Genomic DNA, 21,012 nt, shown 5'->3' with positions numbered 1-21,012 from the left:
GGTTGGGATTTAAGTACTTAACTTATCTAACCAGAAAAACAAAACTATAAACGATGTAAAACAAAAAAAAATTCCCAAAAAAATTATAATTACAGTTAACGAAATCGTTCGTAAGGAAGACCGGCTTTTCATTGTCAGCTAGAGCTTTTTACTATTATCCATATCGATGCTTAAGTCGGGTAAGGAGACGCGGGGATGCAACAAGCTGCGCTTCTCCGGATCCCTAATCTTCTTTGGCTTGGGTCGGTTAGTCTTGGTATAACGATTTGTCACACCATCCGGTTCATCCATCATGCGCATAATGAGCGTCTGATCAGATGAGTCCAGCGGGGCGATAGAAATATCGCGCACGGCACGAAATTTACCGCAATTGTTGAGATGCTCGTTCTCCAAGCGGAAAAAGTTCCACACAAAGCGTCTAAAAAGAGAATAAAAAAATTTTAGTTGATATATTATTAAAAATTAAGTTATAGCTCGCAAATAAATATAATTATAAATAAATTTCATTTTGAAAAGAAATGTTATCTAGTCAAATTTTCATAGATGAAATTCTTCTTTTGGATTTCTAGACAATTAACAATGTCGAATAAGAAAGTAGTAATAGAAAAATATAAAAATATAAAATATAATAAATTAAGTTTTAAACATCTCTATAGTCGAAATTCTAAGCAAAAACTAAAAACATTTATATGTATTTAAGTAAAGAAGCCTAAAATATATAAAATTCTTAATGAATAAAAATAAATAATACAATTTAAAGATAAGCTTTTGAGCGAGATTTTAACAGAGATTGTTAAGGTTGGGTCACACTTTAAATTGTTGATTGTTCTGGCTACCGCCGACGCTCTTGCTTATGATTTATGTTTATCTTAAATTATTATTACCGAAAAACTTCCAATATGCCAGTTATGGAAGTCATAATATCCCCGCTAACTATTTTCATTTCCGTTAAATAGAATGAGAGCGCCCAAATGAAACGCAAGCAAAGATCCTCGACAATGGCAAAGTAGTAAAAGCCCTGAAAATAAAATAAATGTATTATATGTATATAGAACAAAGTAAATTTATAATTACCGTGGATGAGTAAACAATCTCTTCACGCAAAAATGTATTTTCGCCAGCATTTTTATCAAACAAGCCCCAATCCATTTTAATGTCCCAAGTATAGGAGTAACAAGAGGATACAATTGAAGCGACAATCCATAGCCAAGTATATGGATTATCAAATGAACTAGCATAGTAGCCTGTCACATGAAAAAGAAAGAGATAGAGCCGATTATGAGTGTGAGTGTGATAGTGATATAAAGCTGTGATTAAATGTTAATACTTACGACTATTGTAGCTCTTAAGTGTGGCAAAGATAACGACTAGAAAAGTGGTTGAGTATTTGCCCGCATTAGTTAAATGTGGAAAAGCCTCACGCGAGTCACGATAACGTCGAATGCATTGCGCAAAACGGAACCAGGCAGGTAAGCAATTGACTATAGGACGTACAATAAAATCCTTTTCCATGCAAATCGAAGCATCTATGGCCTGTGACCAGTTGCCATTGGTGAAGTAGAAGCAAATGAGATATTCAAAATCCAAGAGAGCAGTGGCCAGCGAGTTCAGTTGATCGCCCAGCCAGAAATCAGCAAAGCCCACATGAAAGAATGGTGCGGCAATGCAGCGTCCTGTAATGCGCAGCAGCCAGAAACGTGCATCATGATGTAGCACATGAAACGGATTGACCAGGAATAACACCATAATAAGAGTTAGGGTTAGCGGATTTATAAACGCTGGAATGCTAAGGGCTGCGCTATATAGAAAGCTGAGCATGCTCAGAGTCCAGATGACACCGAATATGGCGGCCAACTCCATGAGATGCTGCTCCGATAGATGATTGCGTGGATCGAGCTCAAAGATAAGTACATGATTAACACCGGACGAACGCCAGCCGTAGATATTGACACCAATCAAAAAGATAAACTCGATAATCAGCAAAGGACCGCGATAAAGACGAAAAGTAACCTTTAAATCTTCACCGGTAATGTTGTGAAACAAGGCGGAGAGTATTACGACAATGCCCAGCACTACAAAGCTGCCCGAGAAGAGTCCCACCTTGAAGGTAGTCCAGGGACTTTGTTGTTCGCCTAGCGGTGGCACGCGTAATCGCTTCATAGCCCGCTGCCTATCGCCGCCCTCAAGCTCGCCCGTCACCGTCGTTTCCGTTTCATTGATGATGTTATCTATATCTTTGTTGATAAAAAAATGTGATGCCTCCACATATTCCTGACGCCACTTGGCGCCCGTATCAACGCGCAACAACTACAAAACATAATAAATTAACTTTCAATTACAAAAATGATTCGTATATAAATCAATCAAACTCCCATTACCTTGTCATGCTTCTTGAGTATCTTACGAAAACCTGTATGATTTAGATTTTGATAATTTTGCAGCAATATCAAGCTTAAATAAAACTCGCTAAAGGCCAATTTCAGTTCACGTGCCTTGCGATCGGGCAACGCTGCATGACGCTTCTGTCCCTTGGACTTTTTGGCGCTACGTTCGGACTCTTCAATGCTTGTCTTAAGCTCTGCATTCAGTGTGGCAAACTTGCGTGTCGCCTCCGCTAGTTTTTCCGAGTAGAATGTATTTATCTTTTTCAACTCCTTATCGCAGTAGCAGAAAAAGTTCTCATCAAAGTTGGCAAAGTGACGCTTCAGCACTTCATCGTCCACACTATCCACTGACGGAGCCTCCTCTACGGCAATGTATAGCAAAGCTTTCATTTCCTGTCAAATAAAAAGAGTGATTGTTATTAATATTGTATGTAAATAAACAATGATTTAGCTGCGCTACGGATTTTTGTTTATATTTGTGTCTTAGTAAATTCATCAATTTTTATTTATTGAAAACCCTGAGTGAATTCTCAGCTACTGAACTGGTATATTAATTATGTTTTATAATCTATTATATTATTTTTTTATAAAAGAAAATGTAAAGCAATAATAATTAAATAAAAAAAATATGTAAAATTATATTGGGCCAGATTCGTGCTCGGCTTTTCAAAATTTGTCCCATCAGGGCCTGGCCTGAGCCTTATTTGGGTCATGTCCTCAAAAAAGAGGCCACTGTCCATCTCTAGATACGATATACAAAATTTATAGATGGACAATGGCCTCTCTTTTTGAGGTCATAACCCAAATAAATATGTGTTTCGAATTTCATTTGATTTATTGTCACTTTAAATGTTGAGAGACATACAAAGTCTAGACAATTTTTGAGTTTTAATGTTATTAGTCATAGCAAACTGCTAAGATACTTGAACTCTTTACTGCGTTTCCTGCATAGTGTAAAATATATATGTTTATAAACAAAGGCTTACCTCATAGTTGATATATTGTTTACGCCACTCTGGCGTTATATGCGCCGACAGATGCTCCGCAAACTTCATGACGTTCCGCTGCTGTTTTTTCTGTTCTTTTCTTCTACTTCTTGCACTTTGGTGTCCCTGGCTTGATTACCACCGCTTCACAACGTTGCGGGCGCAACTGTAAAGAAGAAACAATTGCAATATGTTTATAACTGTTTAGTTTGTAAGTAATTTAACGGTTGACTGGCAGCGTGTGTACCCTACACTTAAGCTTACTTAGTAACAAGCATACTTTCTGTCTGTCTGTGTTGTGTGTGTGTGTGTGTGACTGTGTTTACACCTGATAAGCAATAATTTGGCTATAATGTCTCTATATGTATTTGTATTTGAGTAAGTTGTGTAGACTTATGGATTTGTATCTCATTAGCGCATTGAGCTTAATCAGCTAAGTAAATTGGAAAATTTTTTCAAATCAGCCGTAAGGTAAATAGTGAAGATAAGTTTATAAAAAAAAATTAATATGTTGCACAAATTGTTAAAAAGAAATTTAAATGTTGGAAATTTGTATACAGTTATATATAAATAGTTATTTTTATGCATTTTTTTTTAATATTATTATGCTGTTGAAAACCTTAAATTTATTTTTCTTTTAGTTTTATGTTGATCTTTTAAATTTTTTTTATTTTAAACCTATATTCAAACTTCCAACACTGCATTGTAGTGTATACAAAATTTTTACAAACCACAAAGCTAACTCTTTAATGCTTTTTTAATCAGTTGCACAAATATTTGTAAAAGCAGCTGTAGCAGAAAAAACAGCAATACAAAAAGCTGCGGGATAAATAATAGATGCACAAGCTTCGAATTGCAATTGCTCAGGACAATGACACACACAAAAAGACGAATACACACAAATAGTCAGAAGGGAGAGAAAACGCGCGCGAGCACTATTTTGTTTTTTTCAACAGGTGCAAGGTTGATTAATCAATAACTTGCATTCATTCACTCACTCACTGTCAGCATCGTCCACTTGATACAGACATAAACCAAAACTGATTTGGACAAATTGCACACAAAACAAAAAGACAGCATAATAAATTATTAAACTATTATCAATCATATCTGTTTTTTCCACTATGTCAATTTAATATCAGAGAATTGTTGACTATGGTGATAAACGCGACTGTTCAAAGTGATTTGTTACAAGCTCAATTGCTCAGCTGATAACTGTAAATTCTTAATCTCTTCTGCTTCTGGCTGCTGCTCTGTTGCTCTTGTTGCTAGCTGTAACACTGACTCAGTGAGAGTAAGTGCCGTTATGTCTGTTGACTGCGCTGCCTGGACAAAATAGCGCCTGCGTACAAGACGCTGTCAGCGTCGCATTCAACTGTTGATTGAGTATAGCAACAACAACAAGAACACGCAATTAATTGATAGCATCATGGGATTAACAAACAAAAAATTGTTTTTCAATTACATAAATAAATATTACACTGTTGCCCATATGCAAGTACATGTGTATGTGTGTGTAATGTTGACATACTAACGCTGTGGCTGCGGCGCCTTTTTTGCTTGCTGTTATTATTGTTGCAGGTTTATTATCTTTTTTCGTTTTGCAGCTTATTGTTTGTTTGGCATTATTAACGTTATATTTAACTGGCGCGTTTTAACTGCGGGCGCATTATCATTATTTAAAGACTACACATTGAATTAATTGATTAAGTACATTTAGAAATTAAGTACAAGAACGAGATATAGCATTTAACGCGGCACGGAATAACAAAGAACTAAAGCCAGTGTGACCAGAAACCGCAAATTAGCATGTGTCATCCATAACAATAGTGTGCAGAGCAGTGCATCGTGATTATTTTAATAGGTGCAAGCGAGAAGCGTGAATATTTTGTGTTTGGTAAACTAAATATACTAATGCTATTGATATACAAAAAAAAAAGCTATTTAATATTTTTGGTAAGTTAAAAAATATACTTAGATAAACTGATAAATATAATTTTAAAATTGTAATTTCAAAAATTTAGCTTCAAATATTGATCTATTTGAAAAAAAAGTCAACAACGCTAAAAGTGACCAAGGGCAAGACTTTGCAATTTAACAGTGTCTGTTAACTTATATTAACAGAGTGGCAGCTCTTAGGCGTTGCCAGACTAGCATCGTAAATAAAACAATTTAGCCTTGATAGTGTTATTTTATGCTGTTGTCAATTTTAAAATCAAATGCAATGAGCACAAACCTGAAGAATATTAAAATGGCGCACTTTGGCGGAGGTGGTAGCAGCCTTGGCTACACCATGTCAGCAGGTAAGCTACTGTCACACAGTAGCAGCAGCAGCAGCAGCACCATCACCCTTGGAAGCACCCTACTCGGTGGCAGCGCAGCTGCGGCGGCTGCTGTTTTGAGCCACAAAGCTGAGGTTGGTGTATTGGAGGGGATGGCAATGCCAAGTGGTACTCCAATACCATTAATACGACGTCGCGAGATGCCGAAAACGCTGCCAGCTATAGCAGCAGCGCTGCAGCGTCCCGCCGACGAGCACTTGGCAGCCGAGAATCTGGACGCGGTGCAGCTGGAGCTAGAGCAAATGCTATCCAATGTAGCGCTGCGTGCGCGTGTGCTAAAAGCCGAATACGATAGCCTGGACAGGGATGAAAGACGACAGGATCGACGCAGGTATGATCGTTTACCGCAAAGCTCGCCGCCCATGCAGACCAGCTTGCTCAATGGACTGCTTGGCTTGGGCAGCAGTAGCAACAGTAACGGTGGCCCCTATGGCCTTTCACTAAGCGGCATAGGCAGCCCGGCGGGCGGCAAACGTAAAATGCGTGACGATCCCACAGTTGTGCGCAAGAAGCATAGCGCCGTGACTATAACAAAGGCACAGATGGCACAAAAGCATCTGGCCAAGCATAGTCCGCTTACAGATGATAGCATGGATTATCTAACGCTTCCGACGCTGCAAATAACGCAGCCACCGCCGCAGCCAGCGCAACATACTGTGCAAGCGCCACCGCAGTTGCCGCCACAACCAAAGCTAGCGTTGCCCAAAAACGATATGCCCAACAAATTTTGGTTATCCGTCGAACCCTACTGCATGCCGCTAACGAATGAGGATCTGCGCCTGCTGGATGATCTGCTGGAGCAATATCGTGGCCCGCTGGTGCCGCCGCTGCCAGTGCTGGGACCACATTATGCCACACAATGGGCGCAAGAGGATATGAAATCGCTGCAGCCCGGCAATGGACGCCAGAAATCCCAAGCATCACAGAATATGCTGAAGAAGGCCGATCAGCTGCTGGATAAGAATATCACAGGACCACTGACACAGCGTTTGGTCTCCGCGCTGCTGGAGGAATCATTGCCCAGTGAGCAGGCAGCGGTGGCTGAGCAGAGCAGCAGCAGCAATAGCAACAGTCACAGTCACAGCGCCGAGCACGGCTCCAGCTCCAGCAAGGATAAATATGGTGCGCTTAACATGCTCAAGCACGGCGTCGGCATTGAGCAGCGTCTGAAGCGTGAGCTGCTGGATAGCGGCATATTGCTTTCAAATGAACTCAACCCACATGACCAGGACATTGATGAAGTGCTGCTGGAAATTAAACGCGTCACCTCGGAAATTGGCAGCGTGGCTCAATTCAATGCCGAGGAACTGAAACGTCTGCGTGCTGCCGCCAACGAAGAAATTAAGCGCATTGAAGTCAAGCGTAAGTTGGATACCATTGATCAGGAGATTCTCGAGTGCTACAAGCGCAATCTGCAGTATCGTTCCAAGCGCAAGGCCCATACGCTCGAGGAGAAGCAAGAGATTCTGCGTTTGACCAACGAGCAGCGTTCGCTGTCCGAACAATTGGAACAGATGCAGGTGCTCACCCTTGCCAGCTCGAGCTCGTCTATAGGTTTCAGCGATGGAAAATTGTAGGACAGGGGATTAGCCTGGGGCTGGCGCCAGCTTCTGGCTCTGCATCGGGCTGCCACATCGGCTCTGCTCATGCATCAATGGGAGCAAAGCCTCAACGACAACAATCACTTGGATTTGCCTTTGCAATGTGCATGATGCACAGCTGTTAATGAATTGTGCACTCATTAAAGAATCAAGCGACCAACATTTGTATACACAATCACTTAACCAACAAGCAATAGTTAAAAGACCAACCAAACTTAAGTTAGATTTAATTTTTGCATCGATGCCTTTAAACACAATAGTACTAAGCCAATTGAATCAATTCAAGCATTTGAAATTAATTGCAAATGAATTATTTTTGTCACATTTTAAATGAATTCATTTAGTCAAGCATTGTTGGCAAATGAATGATCTTCCAAAAAAGAGTAGAATGCATTGATTAATTATTTTGAACACATAAATACGCTTACAAATGAATTCATTTTGTAGCATTGCGAATGAATGCAAATCTTATTGAATCAATTGATTATATACAAACACATATTAACAAAAAGAAAAAAAAGGAGTCACTACCAATATGTTAACAAATGCACCTGCAGGTGCAATCCATATGATTCAACTCATATCGATTCACCACTCACATGATTCACTGCATCATATGATATAACAATTCACATGATGCCCACAAAAGCAATGAACATTATTTTTGTACTTGTATAAACTGCCATATAAATCAAAAAGTGAATCATTTGTTTACAGCTGACTGATAAATAGAGTTATAGTGCATATATGCCTTTGTCAGCCAATAACTTAATTAAAAAAAAAATACTTACACACAAAGCGAAACACTTAGACATAAAACTTTGTAAATAGCTTAAGTCGGTCCCCTACCTTAAATAAACTTTAATTAGATAATTATGGCAAAACGAACTTTATGCTTCACCACCACCACCGCTACCGTTACCGTTCGGCTCAAGCGTCTAGAGCGCTCTAAAAACTTGGCCCAAATGCGGGCCTATAACCCGAGCAAGAGAGCATAGAGCAGCGGAAGCTACAGCTATTTACCGTTCGATAAGCTTAATTAAAATTAAACAATCTCGTGTAAAAGAAATAATGCGTGAATTATATCCGCATATACATATATTGCATATATATAGAGTATATATGAATGCCGTTAATTGGGCACATATTGATATATTTATCTCAAGGCAATTGTTAGATTTTAATCTGAATAAATGGGAGTTATGACTTTAGATTTTAAAACGCATTTAACAAAAATCAAATACAAGCAAATTAAAAGAAATAAAGTTTTCCAATACACTATATCGTAGCTTAAGTAAAAGATATAATAACGCCTTAAATTTGTAATAAAATGTATAAACTGTAAAAAAAAACATATATTTTTAGCAAATACTTACGAAAAGTTATTTTAGTATAAACAAATACTTAAAAACAAGAAATAAAAAAGTTATTCCAGTTAATATTTCATAGCTTAAGTAAAATATATATTTTTATTTTAATTACCTTCATAATCTATAAAAGTATATTTTAAATTATTTATTTATAAAAGGAAATAAAAAAATCTTCAATTTAATATTTCAAAGCTTAACTAAATGTTATTTTACTTTACATTTTCAATGTAATGTAATGTACTGTAAAAATATATTTGAAATTCATTTAAGTGAACACAAATATTCATAAAAAAAAAAGAAATAAAAAAGTTTTCCATTTAAAATTTCTTAGATGAAGTAAAAGAAATAATAATTCAATTAAGCTGTAAAATAATTGAAAACAAACATTTATGAAAGAATGAAAAAAAAAAAAATAAAAAGCTTTTTTTAACATTTAATAGCTTGTTGATTTATACACTTTATCTAACAATGAAACAACTTTGCGCTTGTAATATTTTAAATTTACATATTAAAAATTCTTTTTGTCTTCAAATAGTTGGAAAATATTCTCTAGCTGTTCTTGCTGTCTGTTTTTCACAAACTTTCTTTCTCTCTCTTTCTCTTTGCAATTTATAAGCAATAGAAACCCAACCCAAGTCTTAATCAAAATGCAAATAGAATAAAACAAGCGTATTCAATTGTATGTAGTATAAAACTTCATTGCTTATAATTCAGTCAACGTTTATTATGATGTTACAGTTACAGTTACATACTATATATGTAAACTATAGCTAGATGCTAGATATATTTGTGTATATACATTTGTGGAATAAACACTACATTTAGTTTATGATACAAAAAATTTGTGTATATAAAGTTTTAATGAATAGATGCGAATTGTACTTCAAGTTGTCAGCGGTGCAATGGTTTGCTTTGTTATCTTCTTCTTCTCTTCCGCTCTATCTCTTCATCACCATCTCCCTCTTCCTCACTCTTGCTTTCTCTCTTTGTTCTGCGTCTATCACAGTCCCAGTGCTGATGCTAGGAGGATAATGCTGCAAATTGCTCCTGATGCTCGACCTTCAAATCGGAACGGCAGGACACTTGTATGTTGGAAGCATTTGCCTTGAGCCGCAGATTGTCATCGTTGGTGAGCAGCATTAGATGCGGCACTTGCGCCTTGAGCTGCAGACAACAGTTGACGATGCTATCATCGGGACAGTCCACATCAATCAAGTGCTCCGATTCCTCCACGGAAGATTGTGCTGGAACATTTTTTGAGAAAATTACACAATGTTTCAATACCCCCCCTCGGATACACGGGGCCACGCAGCCAGAGGAGGGGCATGAAAAATTGTGTAATTTTCTCTTAAATGTTTTTTTTTTTATTTTATCTTATATTTACCTTGTATTTTGAGGCTATCATCAAACTTGTTGTTCAAATAGCGTATAGCTCGCTGGGCCAGCTTACTCTTGAGCGCATCATTCGCACGATTATGCTTCAGTCCATCTAGCTCCTTTATCACTATATAAGGCACATAGAGCATGCTGCCCTTGGTGCCGCATAGCGCCAGTTTGCAAAGATCCTCGACGAATAGCAGCTCATCTATGAGCACATTGGTATCCAGGACGAAGTACATGTGATCCAGGCGACGTCCAGGCAGTGTTTGCTCTGTATTCAGCAGCTCAATTGGTGCCTCCAGCTTTGCTGCTGGCTTTGATGTCTTTAAAGCATAATTTAATATTTTCTTATCAATAATGCCAATTAATATAAGACTTACTGTAGTGTAGCTGCTTTCAACTGGTTTATAGTCATCCATGTCTACGTCCATTGGGTCATCAGCATCAGACTCCTTGACTTCAGTGCAATTATTATTCTTGCATTGGTTGTTGTTGTTGTTTTTGTTGTTGCTGCTGCTGCTGCTGGCAAACATTTGCCGTTGTATTTGTAACGACTCGCGCAATTGCTTTAAGCGTGAATTTGCCGTTCCACGTTCTCTTGGCTGACGATTGCTTGCATCCAAGAGAGCTGAGGGCTTAGCCCAAGGATTTTTCGTAGTCTTTTTTTTGTTACTTGTACCAGCAGCAAAAGTTTGTGATGTTCTTGTTTTTGTTTTGCGCAGCGCTGGCTGCGTTGAGTTTCCTGCTGATCCGCTGCCGCGCTGACTACGCTTTGCAACAACAACATGTCTTTCGTTTTTTTTAATCAAACTGGTCTGCAGACGCTTCAGACGGTCCTGCGCAGGCTGTTTGCAATTGTTGCTAGCTAAAGGAAAAATTTGCATGTATACATACAAAAGTGTGTGTGTATAACAATAGTAACGGTGTATACATACCTTGTTGCTGACGCAGTTTTAATATAATTTTATTTTGTTCATCTTCGTCGAGTTTCTCAATTTTACGACTAGCCATGGCAGCATTTCATACATTTAACTGTATGAAGCTTATTTTACAATATTACCGTGAGTAAAAAGAACTAAAAAAAAAAACAATAAGCCAATTATCACAGCTAAAATATGCACGTTGTAACTCTGTCCAGGTCTGCCAATGTTTTAGTGTTGGCAAAGAACTGCTCATTTGGGTGAACTTGTTCAATTGTTCTATTTTTGAGATGAGTCAACTCGTTCTTGTTGTTGTTCACTCGCATTAATAACGAAAAAGGGTAAATGAGCAAAAATAAGCAATTGTGAAGAAACAGTTTAGTGAACAAATCTTTTTTGCTCAGTCACTCATGAGCAATCCAACACTACAGTGTATTGAGCTGTCGATGTTATTTTGCTGTTAAGCTTTTCGATTACGTCAAATTTATTGCGCACTGCCGCCACACTTGACATTTGCACTGCCGCCACTTTTAGGCATTCGGCAAATAGCCATCTGTGTTCGAGGTCGTCAACAGCAGCAGCAACCGGTGTTTTATTAATTTCTGTTTTTTTTATTTTAAACAAAGCATAAAAATGATTAAGGTAGGTCCTCAAAAATAAATTATTATGAACAGTGTGCATTGATTATCAATTAAAGCAATATACATGTTGTTTGCAAGTGATAACCAGTAGCCGGGTACAAAGTCCAATTGGAAAAAATATACTAAGAGCGTAACTGTAAATTGTTTATGTATGAACATGTGTATAAGTGAGTGTAGCTTGTGATTTAGATTACACAACTCATAAAAGAATTTTTGAAAAATTTATTAAATTAAAAACATCATTTTTTCTAGAACGTTGTGACGTTGGTAACTGGTGGCGCATCTGGCCTGGGACGTGCCACAGCGGAGCGTTTGGCGCGTCAAGGAGCCAGTGTCGTCCTGGCCGATTTGCCCTCATCCAAAGGTAACGAAGTTGCCAAGGAGCTGGGCGACAAGGTAGTCTTTGTGCCCGTGGACGTCACCTCGGAGAAGGATGTTAGCGCTGCTTTGCAAACTGCCAAGGATAAGTTTGGTCGCCTGGATTTTACGGTTAATTGTGCTGGCACTGCTACCGCTGTGAAGACTTACAACTTCAACAAGAATGTTGCACACAAGCTAGAGGACTTCCAGCGTGTCATCAACATCAACACTGTGGGCACGTTCAATGTGATTCGTTTGTCTGCTGGATTGATGGGCGCCAATGAACCCAATCAGGATGGACAACGTGGCGTTATTGTGAACACTGCTTCTGTGGCAGCCTTTGATGGTCAGATTGGTCAAGCTGCTTACTCTGCCTCTAAGGCAGCTGTTGTGGGCATGACGTTGCCCATTGCCCGTGATCTGAGCACGCAGGGTATTCGCATTTGCACCATTGCGCCGGGTTTGTTCAATACTCCAATGTTGGCTGCGCTGCCAGAGAAGGTGCGCACTTTCTTGGCCAAGTCTATACCCTTCCCTCAGCGTCTGGGTGAGCCCAGCGAATACGCCCAGCTGGTCCAGTCTATCTATGAGAATCCCTTGCTCAATGGCGAGGTTATTCGTCTGGATGGTGCTCTCCGCATGATGCCCTAGACATGTGCTAAAAATCCCAACTCAATTGCATTTATATTTTTGTGAAATTTGTCTATTATAAGTCCAAAGTAAAGCTATAAAATCACCGATTTATTGACTTTTATCGGTGACTTCGATTATTTCAATTGGAAATATTGCATTTTTCTTGGTATAAAAGATTTACTCATATGCCAAGTTCAGGCTGTTTTTGAATTTACATGTAAAATTTAAAATTTTATTACTTGCGCGCCAAGTGCAATTTAGCCATTTTGTAGCTATAGCCAATAACTTAATAAGCCTTTTTAAATTAACTTTGCTCTGTGATTTATTTTAGCGGTTTTAGCTTTATTTTCGTCGGCATAGTAGCACTAGCAGCACTAATTTCTAAGACATCGATAATCCGCACCGTTCTCAGTGTTTCGTGACTGTCACCTCTAGCGTAGTATAAAAAATCAAATAATGCTCAAATTGCAAGACGCCGCCGTCGTAAAACAATTGCAATTGTTTAATGCAAATGCAAAAGCGTGCGTACAATATGCGTGTGTGCGTGGCCATTAACAAAGTGCGTGTGTTAAGCAACAAATAAAGCGCAGTACACACACGCACATAACAACAAGGCAAGTGTATAGTGTGTAAGTGTGTGTGTGTGTGCAAATGAGAAAATTGTAATGAATGCTAATGCATTTCGTAGCGTGTAAATGTATATATGTGTATTTGTGTGTGCGTGTACAAATAAACTAATTGCATGGGTGTGTGTATGTAAGCAATAATCAAATTAAGCAAAGGTGTTATATGCATCTACGATTATAAATGTGTGTGTGTGTGTGTGCGTTTCTCTGTAGCTGCAGACAAAGTGATAATAATTCTAATAAGAATAAGACTTTTTTTTGTTATCAGCCCATAATGCAACGCTCTATCGCTCGCTTACTTGCACACACATGCATGTACTCTAAGCTGTATATATATATATATGTATATATACAGATGCACATGTATGTATGTAAGTACATCCTAACGTATTCGCATTAAAATAGCGGTATATCAGAAAAAATTACTACAGCACACGACTTACTACTACAAAAACGACGACGACGTCAACGACGACTGCGCTGCGTTTGTATCCCGGCTACTACTCTTTTTTTTTTTTTTTTTTTTGGGTGCTGCTGCGTTTTACTCTGACTGGGCGATTGTTGCCTTTAGTGGGCGTCTATTTACAGATATACATACATGCATGTTTGTTAAATTATGTTACGCACTTGAAATTTGCAAAACATATATACATAAACAGTTAACTATGCATTTGTATCTGCATGTGTGTGTGTGTAAAAAAGTAGCAAACAAAATCTACGCCCAAAATCTACTACGAAAATTCGCAACAATTTCTGCGCACAAGCAAATGCTGAAAGCCAAAACTGTATATGTATGGTGGGCATGTGTGTGAGTGTGTGTGTGTGCATGTGGGCGGCAAAAAGCTAAAGATGCGTAAGAGTATGTGTGTGTGTGTGTGTATTGGAGGCTGTGGTGTAAAGACTGGGCGGCATTAAGGCGCACGCAACTGTCATTGACCTTCAATTTGGTGCACTCGTTGCAAATGTTGTTGTTGCAACTGCAGCAGCAGCAGAGGCAATATCGCCGCACCCAAAGGTCAGGTGATGTGATGTGTCTGTGTGTGTTTGCATTGCATAAATCAAAGCGTTATTAATATACAAAAATATATTTATTGCTTCTGGCAACTGTAAATAAAATAATTGTCAACTTAATTCCGGTTTTTGCAGCCGGCACTAAATAAATAATCATTTTTAATAATAAATAAAATTTTTTTACATTAATGTGTACAAATATAAATTTTGGCAAAAGCGCAAATAAATATAATATGCATATAATATGTTTTTTTAAAAACAAATAAAAAATGTATTAAAGCAAAAGTAATTAAGTGTTGATATTTAAATACAAAAATATAAAACAAAAATTGCACTTAATGCTTAAAAATAAATGCAAAATATGCGAAAATCTGCTTAAAAATATTTTATTGCGCTAATTATAATAATTTTAGCAAAAGCGTTTGATTAAAATATTTGTTTAAATTAATTGAATTCATTTTATTACAGCCACACACAGACGAGAGCGCAAACGGGCGCGTGTGTGTGTGTGTGTGTTTGCTTGATTTTTTTTTAGAACATGGAATCGTCCATTAAGCTTAAGGAAGCCAACAACACGAGTCTAACGAATATAATAACGATAAACAACGGCAATCAAACGACAAGTCTGCTGTCTGCAATGCAGCTGCAGTGCAACGGCAACAGTGCAACGATCAACAGCAGCAGCAGCACCAGCAGCGGCAACATCATTATTAACAACAGCAGCAACATATGCAGTAGCGATAGCTTTAGCAACATGTTGGCCCGGGATCGAGAGCACGAGCTGGTGAGCGCCAATAGCATTGAATTGAATGCAGCAGCATCTTTAAGCGATGACAGCGGTGTTCCATTAACAACAAATAGTTCCATCTCCAGTGGTGATAGCTATCGGCTGGGCATGTGTAAATTTGAAATTGAGGTAAGCAAACAAATAAATGCAGTAAATTGTTAATTAAACATAAACTATTTGCAGATGGTTGAAAGCGATGGCGAAGTATCGCAATTCGATTCGCTGGACAATTGCTCGGAGGGCGGCATGAGTGCGGAGAATTTTAATACGCTAAAGAAGGGACCGCTGGCGCCCATAGATCCACCGCCTGAATTTCAGGATTCACCGCAAACAACGCTGGTGCGTTCGATATCCAAAAATATAGTTAATAGTCTCAGACGCTGGACAAGCTCGCAGTCGAGCTTTGAGCATCTAAAGGATGAGACAGCAAACAATCAAGAGCTGGTGCTGCTGCTTGCCAACAAAACGGAGGCAGCAACAACAACAACAACAACAACGACAGCAGCTGCAGCAGCAGCAGCAGCAGCAGCAAGTGTTGCAGCTGTGCCAGCTGTAGCAACAGTGGAGCCTGCTATGGAGCGCAGTTTAAAGGATGCCTATGCTTTAAATAAACATTTATATGCCAGCGATTCTATACTCAATTGCCATACGGATAATATATACGATGAGCCGAATAATATAATCAGCAGCTCGCTGGGCAACAGCATTGAGCTGCTGGACGATGATGAGGAGCTGGACGAGGAGGAGGAGGAAGAGGAAGCGGACCGCGCACAGCAGGACAGCAGCTGCTCACCCTCGCTGCCCTCGCCGCCGCCGCCGGTGTCGCTAATCAAAATCAAACAAACACTATGTCCTTACTATCAAGATCATACGCGTTACTTTAAGGCTATACCAACGGAGCAGGATAATATAGCCAGTGCCAAGGCAGCGGCGGCGCAGCAGCGTTTTCATACGGCAGGACTATCGGAAATCCATGACTATGATTTGTATTATGGCACGCGCAGTCGTCAGACGCCGCAGTCAACGCTGGACGGCAGTTTGCAGCGTCGTCAGCTGCTGTACAGTCCGCTGGGACATACGAGCCATTGCCATTATCATCATCATCATGCGCATCATGCGCACCACCATCACCATCATCATCATCACCAGCGTCCCAATTCGCGCAACTCTCTCAACAGTCGCCTGAGCAGCTCACACAATTCGCTTAACGTTAGCTCTGCCAATAAGCCAGATGACTCGATATTTATAACACAGGCCATGTCGCATGATGCGCTCTTTACGCGCGAGATTACGGACTTTTATAATGTGCCCATAGACTCGGACATTTATGCCTTTCCCGTGGACATGATTGAGCAAAAGGAGCTGAAGGCGACGTCGGCGGCGGCGGCGGCGGCACCGCCAGCAGCAAAGAAAGCCATCAGCAGTCGACGCAAGCAGCGCAAGCAACGCAAGCAGCGCTACGCTGGCGTCGCCGCCGCCACCGCCGAAACAAGCGACGATAATGCAGCAGAGAAATCGCTGCGCCAAGCAGCACAGAGCAGCAAATATCGCACGCCCGTATGCCAAACGGATGCGGAGCCGCTGCACATGACGCTGGATGAGGTCAAGCAATTCTATCATACGCTCTATGCTGATGCTGGCGGCAAGTCTTCGGCTAGCGCCAGCTCCAAGCCCAAGGCGCTGGGCGTCAAGTCGAGCAATGAAACCATTTGGAGCATTTCGAGTGCTGCCACCAATACCACCAACAATACCAACACCAACACCACCAACAGCAATACAACGCGCACTGTGCGCAGTCGCGATGTTAGCGCCAAGTATTTGAGCAAACAGAACAAGCATAATATTGATAATGATAAGCTGAACAACAATAACAACAACAACAACAATATAAGCAACAACAGTGGCGGCGGCAGCGCTGGCAACAATGCGCTCGAGCGCCATAAGCAGCAGAGACAGAAACGAAGCCAGTCACCAACCTCTTTAGAGAACCGAAATCCTCATGCGACACACCACGTACACACTTATGTCCACATAGCAGCGGCGGCGGCGGCGGCGGCGGCGGCGGCAACAACAAGCAGCTGCTGCATACGGAAAAGAAATCGCAGTTTTCATTGAATTTAAAGCAAAAGTTTTGCAGCATCTTTCGCTTTCGTCGCAACAATCACAATCGTTGTCGCAACAGCAGCAACAATACTGCCACAGCAGCAGCAACTGTTGCTGCTGCCGCCGCCGCTGCTGCTGCTGCTGCTGCAGCAAATGCTTCGACAGCAGCCACAACTGCCAATGGCAGCGTAGTCACAATTACGGTTAATGGCGCTGCCACTGCCAGCACTGGCGCTGCAGCGGCTCAAGCTTTGGCTCAAGCAGCCGCTGCTGGCAATTTGGTTAATGGCAGCGCCGATCTCAGCGAGGATGCCATGACCGCCAATCATTTTCTACCCAAGAAATTTCAGTCGCGCGCCTTGCCGCCACTGCCAAAGAAAGGTATAGCTATCTCACTCTCGCTCTATCTCTGTCTCTTACTTATTTATTGTTGCTGTTGCAGCCTATGCGGCGGATTCGGAAGATGCGCAGCTGGAGGAGCAAAAGAAGAGCATTGCTGCTCAGGAGCCGCGTGCGCTGCAGTTTACCTCGAGCATTGAGAAAGTCAAAGACGTAAGTTGCATTTAAATCGCTATAAGCTACTCGCTACTCGTCTTAAACTAGAGCTAAGCTCTCGCTGTAGTTTTAACATATTAAGTTTCTTATCGCAGACTGTAAATAATTATTCATTTATATTTTTATTAACAAAAGCAACACTCGCGTTTAGTTAGAAAAATAAAAATTATATAAAATGCCGTCATAGCTTTTAAATTTGTAGACTTTATGATTTTTTTTTAATGTTTATTATTATCTGCAGTAATTTAGCTTGTGTGTTAGAATTTCCCATATACATTATTTCTTTAATTTAAAACCCTACGAAGCAATCATTAAGATTAGTTTTTCTTAAATTCAGCAAAAGCAAAACAAATTTAAAAAAAATATTTTGAAGAAATAAATTATGTAAACTATTTTAATAACCATTTTGCCCTAAAGTCAAAAATATATGTGAAAAATCCAACACAGACGGTTTTGTTTTGAGCTAAAAAAAATATATAATAATTAGAATTTTTAAGTTTTAGTTTTCTTGCTCAGAAATATAAATTATGTATTTATAATTTTTAAAATAATTAATCACTAAAATAACATCATTCTTATGTGATTTTTTACTCGTCACTCGTTGTTTACTACTCGTTGCTTATCAATTTGCTTACTTTATTTGCAGTATGGCTGGTACTGGGGTCCACTCTCCAGCGAGGCCGCCGAAAAGGTGCTATCCAACGAGCCGGATGGTTCATTTATAGTGCGCGACAGCTCCGACGATCATTATATATTCTCGCTGAGCTTTAAGCTTAACAATTGTGTGCGTCATGTGCGCATTGAACAGGATCAAGGTAAGTACAATTGAATTCAAAGCAATTTAACTTAACTTACACGCGACTCGTTACTCGCTACTCGTTACAGGCACATTCTCGTTCGGTTCGTATGCAAAGTTCAAATCGCAAACAATAACAGAGTTTATAGAGAAGGCGGTTGAGCATTCGCGCAGCGGCAGGTGCGTTAATTAAAATATACATAATATACAATTTAAACTTATATTACTTATTTTATAGATATTTATTCTTTCTGCATCGTCGGCCGGAGCATGGACCAATGCGTGTGCAATTAACCAATCCAGTATCTAGATTTAAGCATGTACAAAGCTTGCAGCATATGTGCAGGTAAGTTAATAATAATAATGTTATATACATTTTATTATAAACTGTTGTATTTGCACACAGATTTGTTATACTAAAGGCGGTCATACGAAAGGATCTAATACAGACATTGCCATTACCAAGAAGACTTTTAGACTATCTTAACTATAAGCATTGCTACTCCGAGCAGGTTGAAAGCGACAGTTCGCATTCGCAGGCAAGTGCCCTCAACTGATTTATAAGTTACATTAATTTTATTTACAGTACGTATTATTTTCTTATAGATTTCTGGCGATGGCTCTATGTAAAATTCAGCAAGATCAACAGCAACAATTATTAAATTATATATATAATTATATACGCATAAGTAGTAGAATTTAAAATCAGCAAAGCAAGCTGAACAGCATTTAAAGGCGCAGCAATTGCTAAATTGTTAATCACAAATACAAAATTCGAAACAAAAAGGCAAGAAAAAAGAAGCATAACTCTGTTTATAAACATTTTTTTGTACTCGGTGCTATACTATATAAATATTACTACTAAACAAAAAAAAATCAACAAACATATATATATATACAAAATATGAATTATGCGTAGTCAAGTAAATTAAACAAACAGCTGTATATAAATTATGCATACCTATAAAGTATATATATATATACATATACATAAGTATAAAAAGTAACTTAAATTATATAGCCCAGCTCCAAGCTTTGTGCACGATAATTAAGAGTGCGTTGAAAAAAAGTTCTAGTTATGTATAAAAAGTAACAAATTTATTGCTTGCCTTTTAGCTGTGATTTTTTGTCAATACCCTACCATACAAAAAAAAACCCTTAAAAAAGAAAATACTTAGCATAAGCTCTAAGAACTAAGCAGTACTTTTAATTTTTTTTTTTAAGTTTGCATGTAACCAGCGCCTTTTCTAACTACTGCTAGTTAGAAAATTCGTTAGCTACCAGCTATAAATTTGCTCAAGTACTTTGATACAACGAAACTAAGCTACATCAAATTAAATTGCCAGCATTAAATAAATAAATATATAATTATATATATAATTAACTAAATATTTAATTGATGTTATGCTATAAATATATAATTATGCTCAGCTGGCAATTGTTAAATTTCCAGTCCTAACTTATGCTTAAGCAAATTTATAGTCTGCACTTTTCTTTTCTTAAGTTAGTTATACCTTAATTACCGTTATACTCAACAACGAAACGCGCTCAAAATCGTGCTCAGAGGTTAGCGACTTGGCAAACAATTCCCCCCAAACAATTTATGAATATATTTTTTATGAATTAATTAATTGTTTAATTAGTAACATATGTGCAAGCAATATTTAGATTTATTTTTATTGTTAACTAATATTTGTTTTTAATTTTGCAATTGTTATTTTTGTTTTAGCATCTCAATTTATTTATTTTTATACATACAATATATATTTTTTTGTGTTTTTATTTTTATTACTGTACCTTGTACATAGTTATTATTATTTATATATATATAATTATATATATATTATTTATGCGTACATAAAAACTACAAAATTTCTTTTTCAGTTCAATTCGGTTCTATTTTTCGCGATTTAGTTAAAACAATAATCAATGCTTAAATACTCAAATTAAAACACTATTTACAATGTTTAACACAATTGGCTATAATTTTTTGTTAAATCTAATGTTTAAAACACTGATATAAGCAATAAAACAAATACAACCAAAAATGAAGAGCAAACAAATATATATACATGCATATATATTAATGTATGTAAGGAAAGAAATAAGAATAAATAAATAAATTAACGACCAGCATTACGTGCAAGCAAAAACAAATGTTATGGTCACAAGGCAAATGAGCAATGGGAAAGGCAATATAAACAAATTTTTAATAAATAAAAATAAAAAACAAACTTACAAAAAAGAACCGGTCTTGTATTTAATTTCAACTGTATGGCAGCATTGTTTATATCGATAATCTTAAGCGCTCTCCAGTGCTCATGGCTGCCAGCTATCGATAATTTAAAGTGCCCTCTAGTGTTCATGTTTGTCAGTTCAATAAATTATTTATTTTATTAAGTTTTTAGTTAATATCTAAGTGTAAATTATGCTTATAAATGACAACAGGTAAACATTAAATAAATTATTTTAATATCTAGCATTTAATTTTAAATAGTAAACAATTTTATGTTACAA

General features: G+C 38.2%; 5 protein-coding genes across 5 annotated transcripts; 3 read left to right on the top strand and 2 right to left on the bottom strand.

Annotated features, from left to right (window-relative positions):
• Positions 1 to 138: 138 nt before the first annotated feature.
• Positions 139 to 5,123, bottom strand: LOC108606800 (xenotropic and polytropic retrovirus receptor 1). Its single transcript, XM_017997263.1, has 7 exons — positions 4,902 to 5,123; positions 3,371 to 3,536; positions 2,379 to 2,777; positions 1,332 to 2,307; positions 1,075 to 1,244; positions 885 to 1,018; positions 139 to 418 (listed from the first exon to the last, which is right to left on the bottom strand). Exons 2-7 carry the CDS (start codon positions 3,437 to 3,439, stop codon positions 139 to 141), a joined length of 2,028 nt encoding a protein of 675 aa, XP_017852752.1. The 5' UTR covers positions 3,440 to 3,536; positions 4,902 to 5,123.
• Positions 5,124 to 5,526: 403 nt separating this feature from the next.
• Positions 5,527 to 8,619, top strand: LOC108606801 (transcriptional adapter 3-B). Its single transcript, XM_017997270.2, has one exon. The coding sequence runs from the start codon at positions 5,565 to 5,567 to the stop codon at positions 7,287 to 7,289; it is 1,725 nt and encodes a 574-aa protein (XP_017852759.1). The 5' UTR covers positions 5,527 to 5,564; the 3' UTR covers positions 7,290 to 8,619.
• Positions 8,620 to 9,370: 751 nt separating this feature from the next.
• Positions 9,371 to 11,205, bottom strand: LOC108605792 (transcriptional protein SWT1). The gene is made up of 4 exons (XM_017995594.2): positions 10,999 to 11,205; positions 10,444 to 10,928; positions 10,068 to 10,386; positions 9,371 to 9,927 (listed from the first exon to the last, which is right to left on the bottom strand). The coding sequence occupies exons 1-4, from the start codon at positions 11,072 to 11,074 to the stop codon at positions 9,704 to 9,706; spliced, it is 1,104 nt and encodes a 367-aa protein (XP_017851083.1). The 5' UTR covers positions 11,075 to 11,205; the 3' UTR covers positions 9,371 to 9,703.
• Positions 11,206 to 11,568: 363 nt separating this feature from the next.
• Positions 11,569 to 12,767, top strand: LOC108605736 (3-hydroxyacyl-CoA dehydrogenase type-2). The gene is made up of 2 exons (XM_017995531.1): positions 11,569 to 11,625; positions 11,877 to 12,767. Exons 1-2 carry the CDS (start codon positions 11,617 to 11,619, stop codon positions 12,633 to 12,635), a joined length of 768 nt encoding a protein of 255 aa, XP_017851020.1. The 5' UTR covers positions 11,569 to 11,616; the 3' UTR covers positions 12,636 to 12,767.
• Positions 12,768 to 13,070: 303 nt separating this feature from the next.
• Positions 13,071 to 19,360, top strand: LOC108607159 (putative uncharacterized protein DDB_G0282129). Its single transcript, XM_033294466.1, has 10 exons — positions 13,071 to 13,231; positions 14,723 to 15,170; positions 15,225 to 17,054; positions 17,120 to 17,525; positions 17,587 to 17,696; positions 18,346 to 18,514; positions 18,585 to 18,675; positions 18,734 to 18,841; positions 18,902 to 19,034; positions 19,102 to 19,360. The coding sequence occupies exons 2-10, from the start codon at positions 14,793 to 14,795 to the stop codon at positions 19,123 to 19,125; spliced, it is 3,249 nt and encodes a 1,082-aa protein (XP_033150357.1). The 5' UTR covers positions 13,071 to 13,231; positions 14,723 to 14,792; the 3' UTR covers positions 19,126 to 19,360.
• Positions 19,361 to 21,012: the final 1,652 nt, after the last annotated feature.

The sequence above is a fragment of the Drosophila busckii genome, chromosome X (genome assembly GCF_011750605.1).
Source record: "Drosophila busckii strain San Diego stock center, stock number 13000-0081.31 chromosome X, ASM1175060v1, whole genome shotgun sequence".
Lineage (NCBI taxonomy): Eukaryota > Metazoa > Arthropoda > Insecta > Diptera > Drosophilidae > Drosophila > Drosophila busckii.
Note: the sequence above shows the minus strand (reverse complement) of the source record. Positions and strands in the feature narration are given on the sequence as shown.

What these genes read in the sequence shown, in the direction of transcription:
- LOC108607159 (XM_033294466.1), top strand. Translation starts at nt 14,793, where the DNA reads ATGGAATCGTCCATTAAGCTTAAGGAAGCCAACAACACGAGTCTAACG. An exon ending in AGCTTGCAGCATATGTGCAG is followed by an intron (nt 18,842 to 18,901) that starts GTAAGTTAATAA and finishes ATTTGCACACAG; the next exon opens with ATTTGTTATACTAAAGGCGG. An exon ending in GCGACAGTTCGCATTCGCAG is followed by an intron (nt 19,035 to 19,101) that starts GCAAGTGCCCTC and finishes ATTTTCTTATAG; the next exon opens with ATTTCTGGCGATGGCTCTAT.
- LOC108606801 (XM_017997270.2), top strand. Translation starts at nt 5,565, where the DNA reads ATGCTGTTGTCAATTTTAAAATCAAATGCAATGAGCACAAACCTGAAG.
- LOC108606800 (XM_017997263.1), bottom strand. Translation starts at nt 3,439, where the DNA reads ATGAAGTTTGCGGAGCATCTGTCGGCGCATATAACGCCAGAGTGGCGT. An exon ending in AACAATATATCAACTATGAG is followed by an intron (nt 2,778 to 3,370) that starts GTAAGCCTTTGT and finishes TTTATTTGACAG; the next exon opens with GAAATGAAAGCTTTGCTATA. An exon ending in TACTCAAGAAGCATGACAAG is followed by an intron (nt 2,308 to 2,378) that starts GTAATGGGAGTT and finishes TATGTTTTGTAG; the next exon opens with TTGTTGCGCGTTGATACGGG.
- LOC108605792 (XM_017995594.2), bottom strand. Translation starts at nt 11,074, where the DNA reads ATGGCTAGTCGTAAAATTGAGAAACTCGACGAAGATGAACAAAATAAA. An exon ending in AAAACTGCGTCAGCAACAAG is followed by an intron (nt 10,929 to 10,998) that starts GTATGTATACAC and finishes TTTTTCCTTTAG; the next exon opens with CTAGCAACAATTGCAAACAG. An exon ending in TGATAGCCTCAAAATACAAG is followed by an intron (nt 9,928 to 10,067) that starts GTAAATATAAGA and finishes AAAATGTTCCAG; the next exon opens with CACAATCTTCCGTGGAGGAA.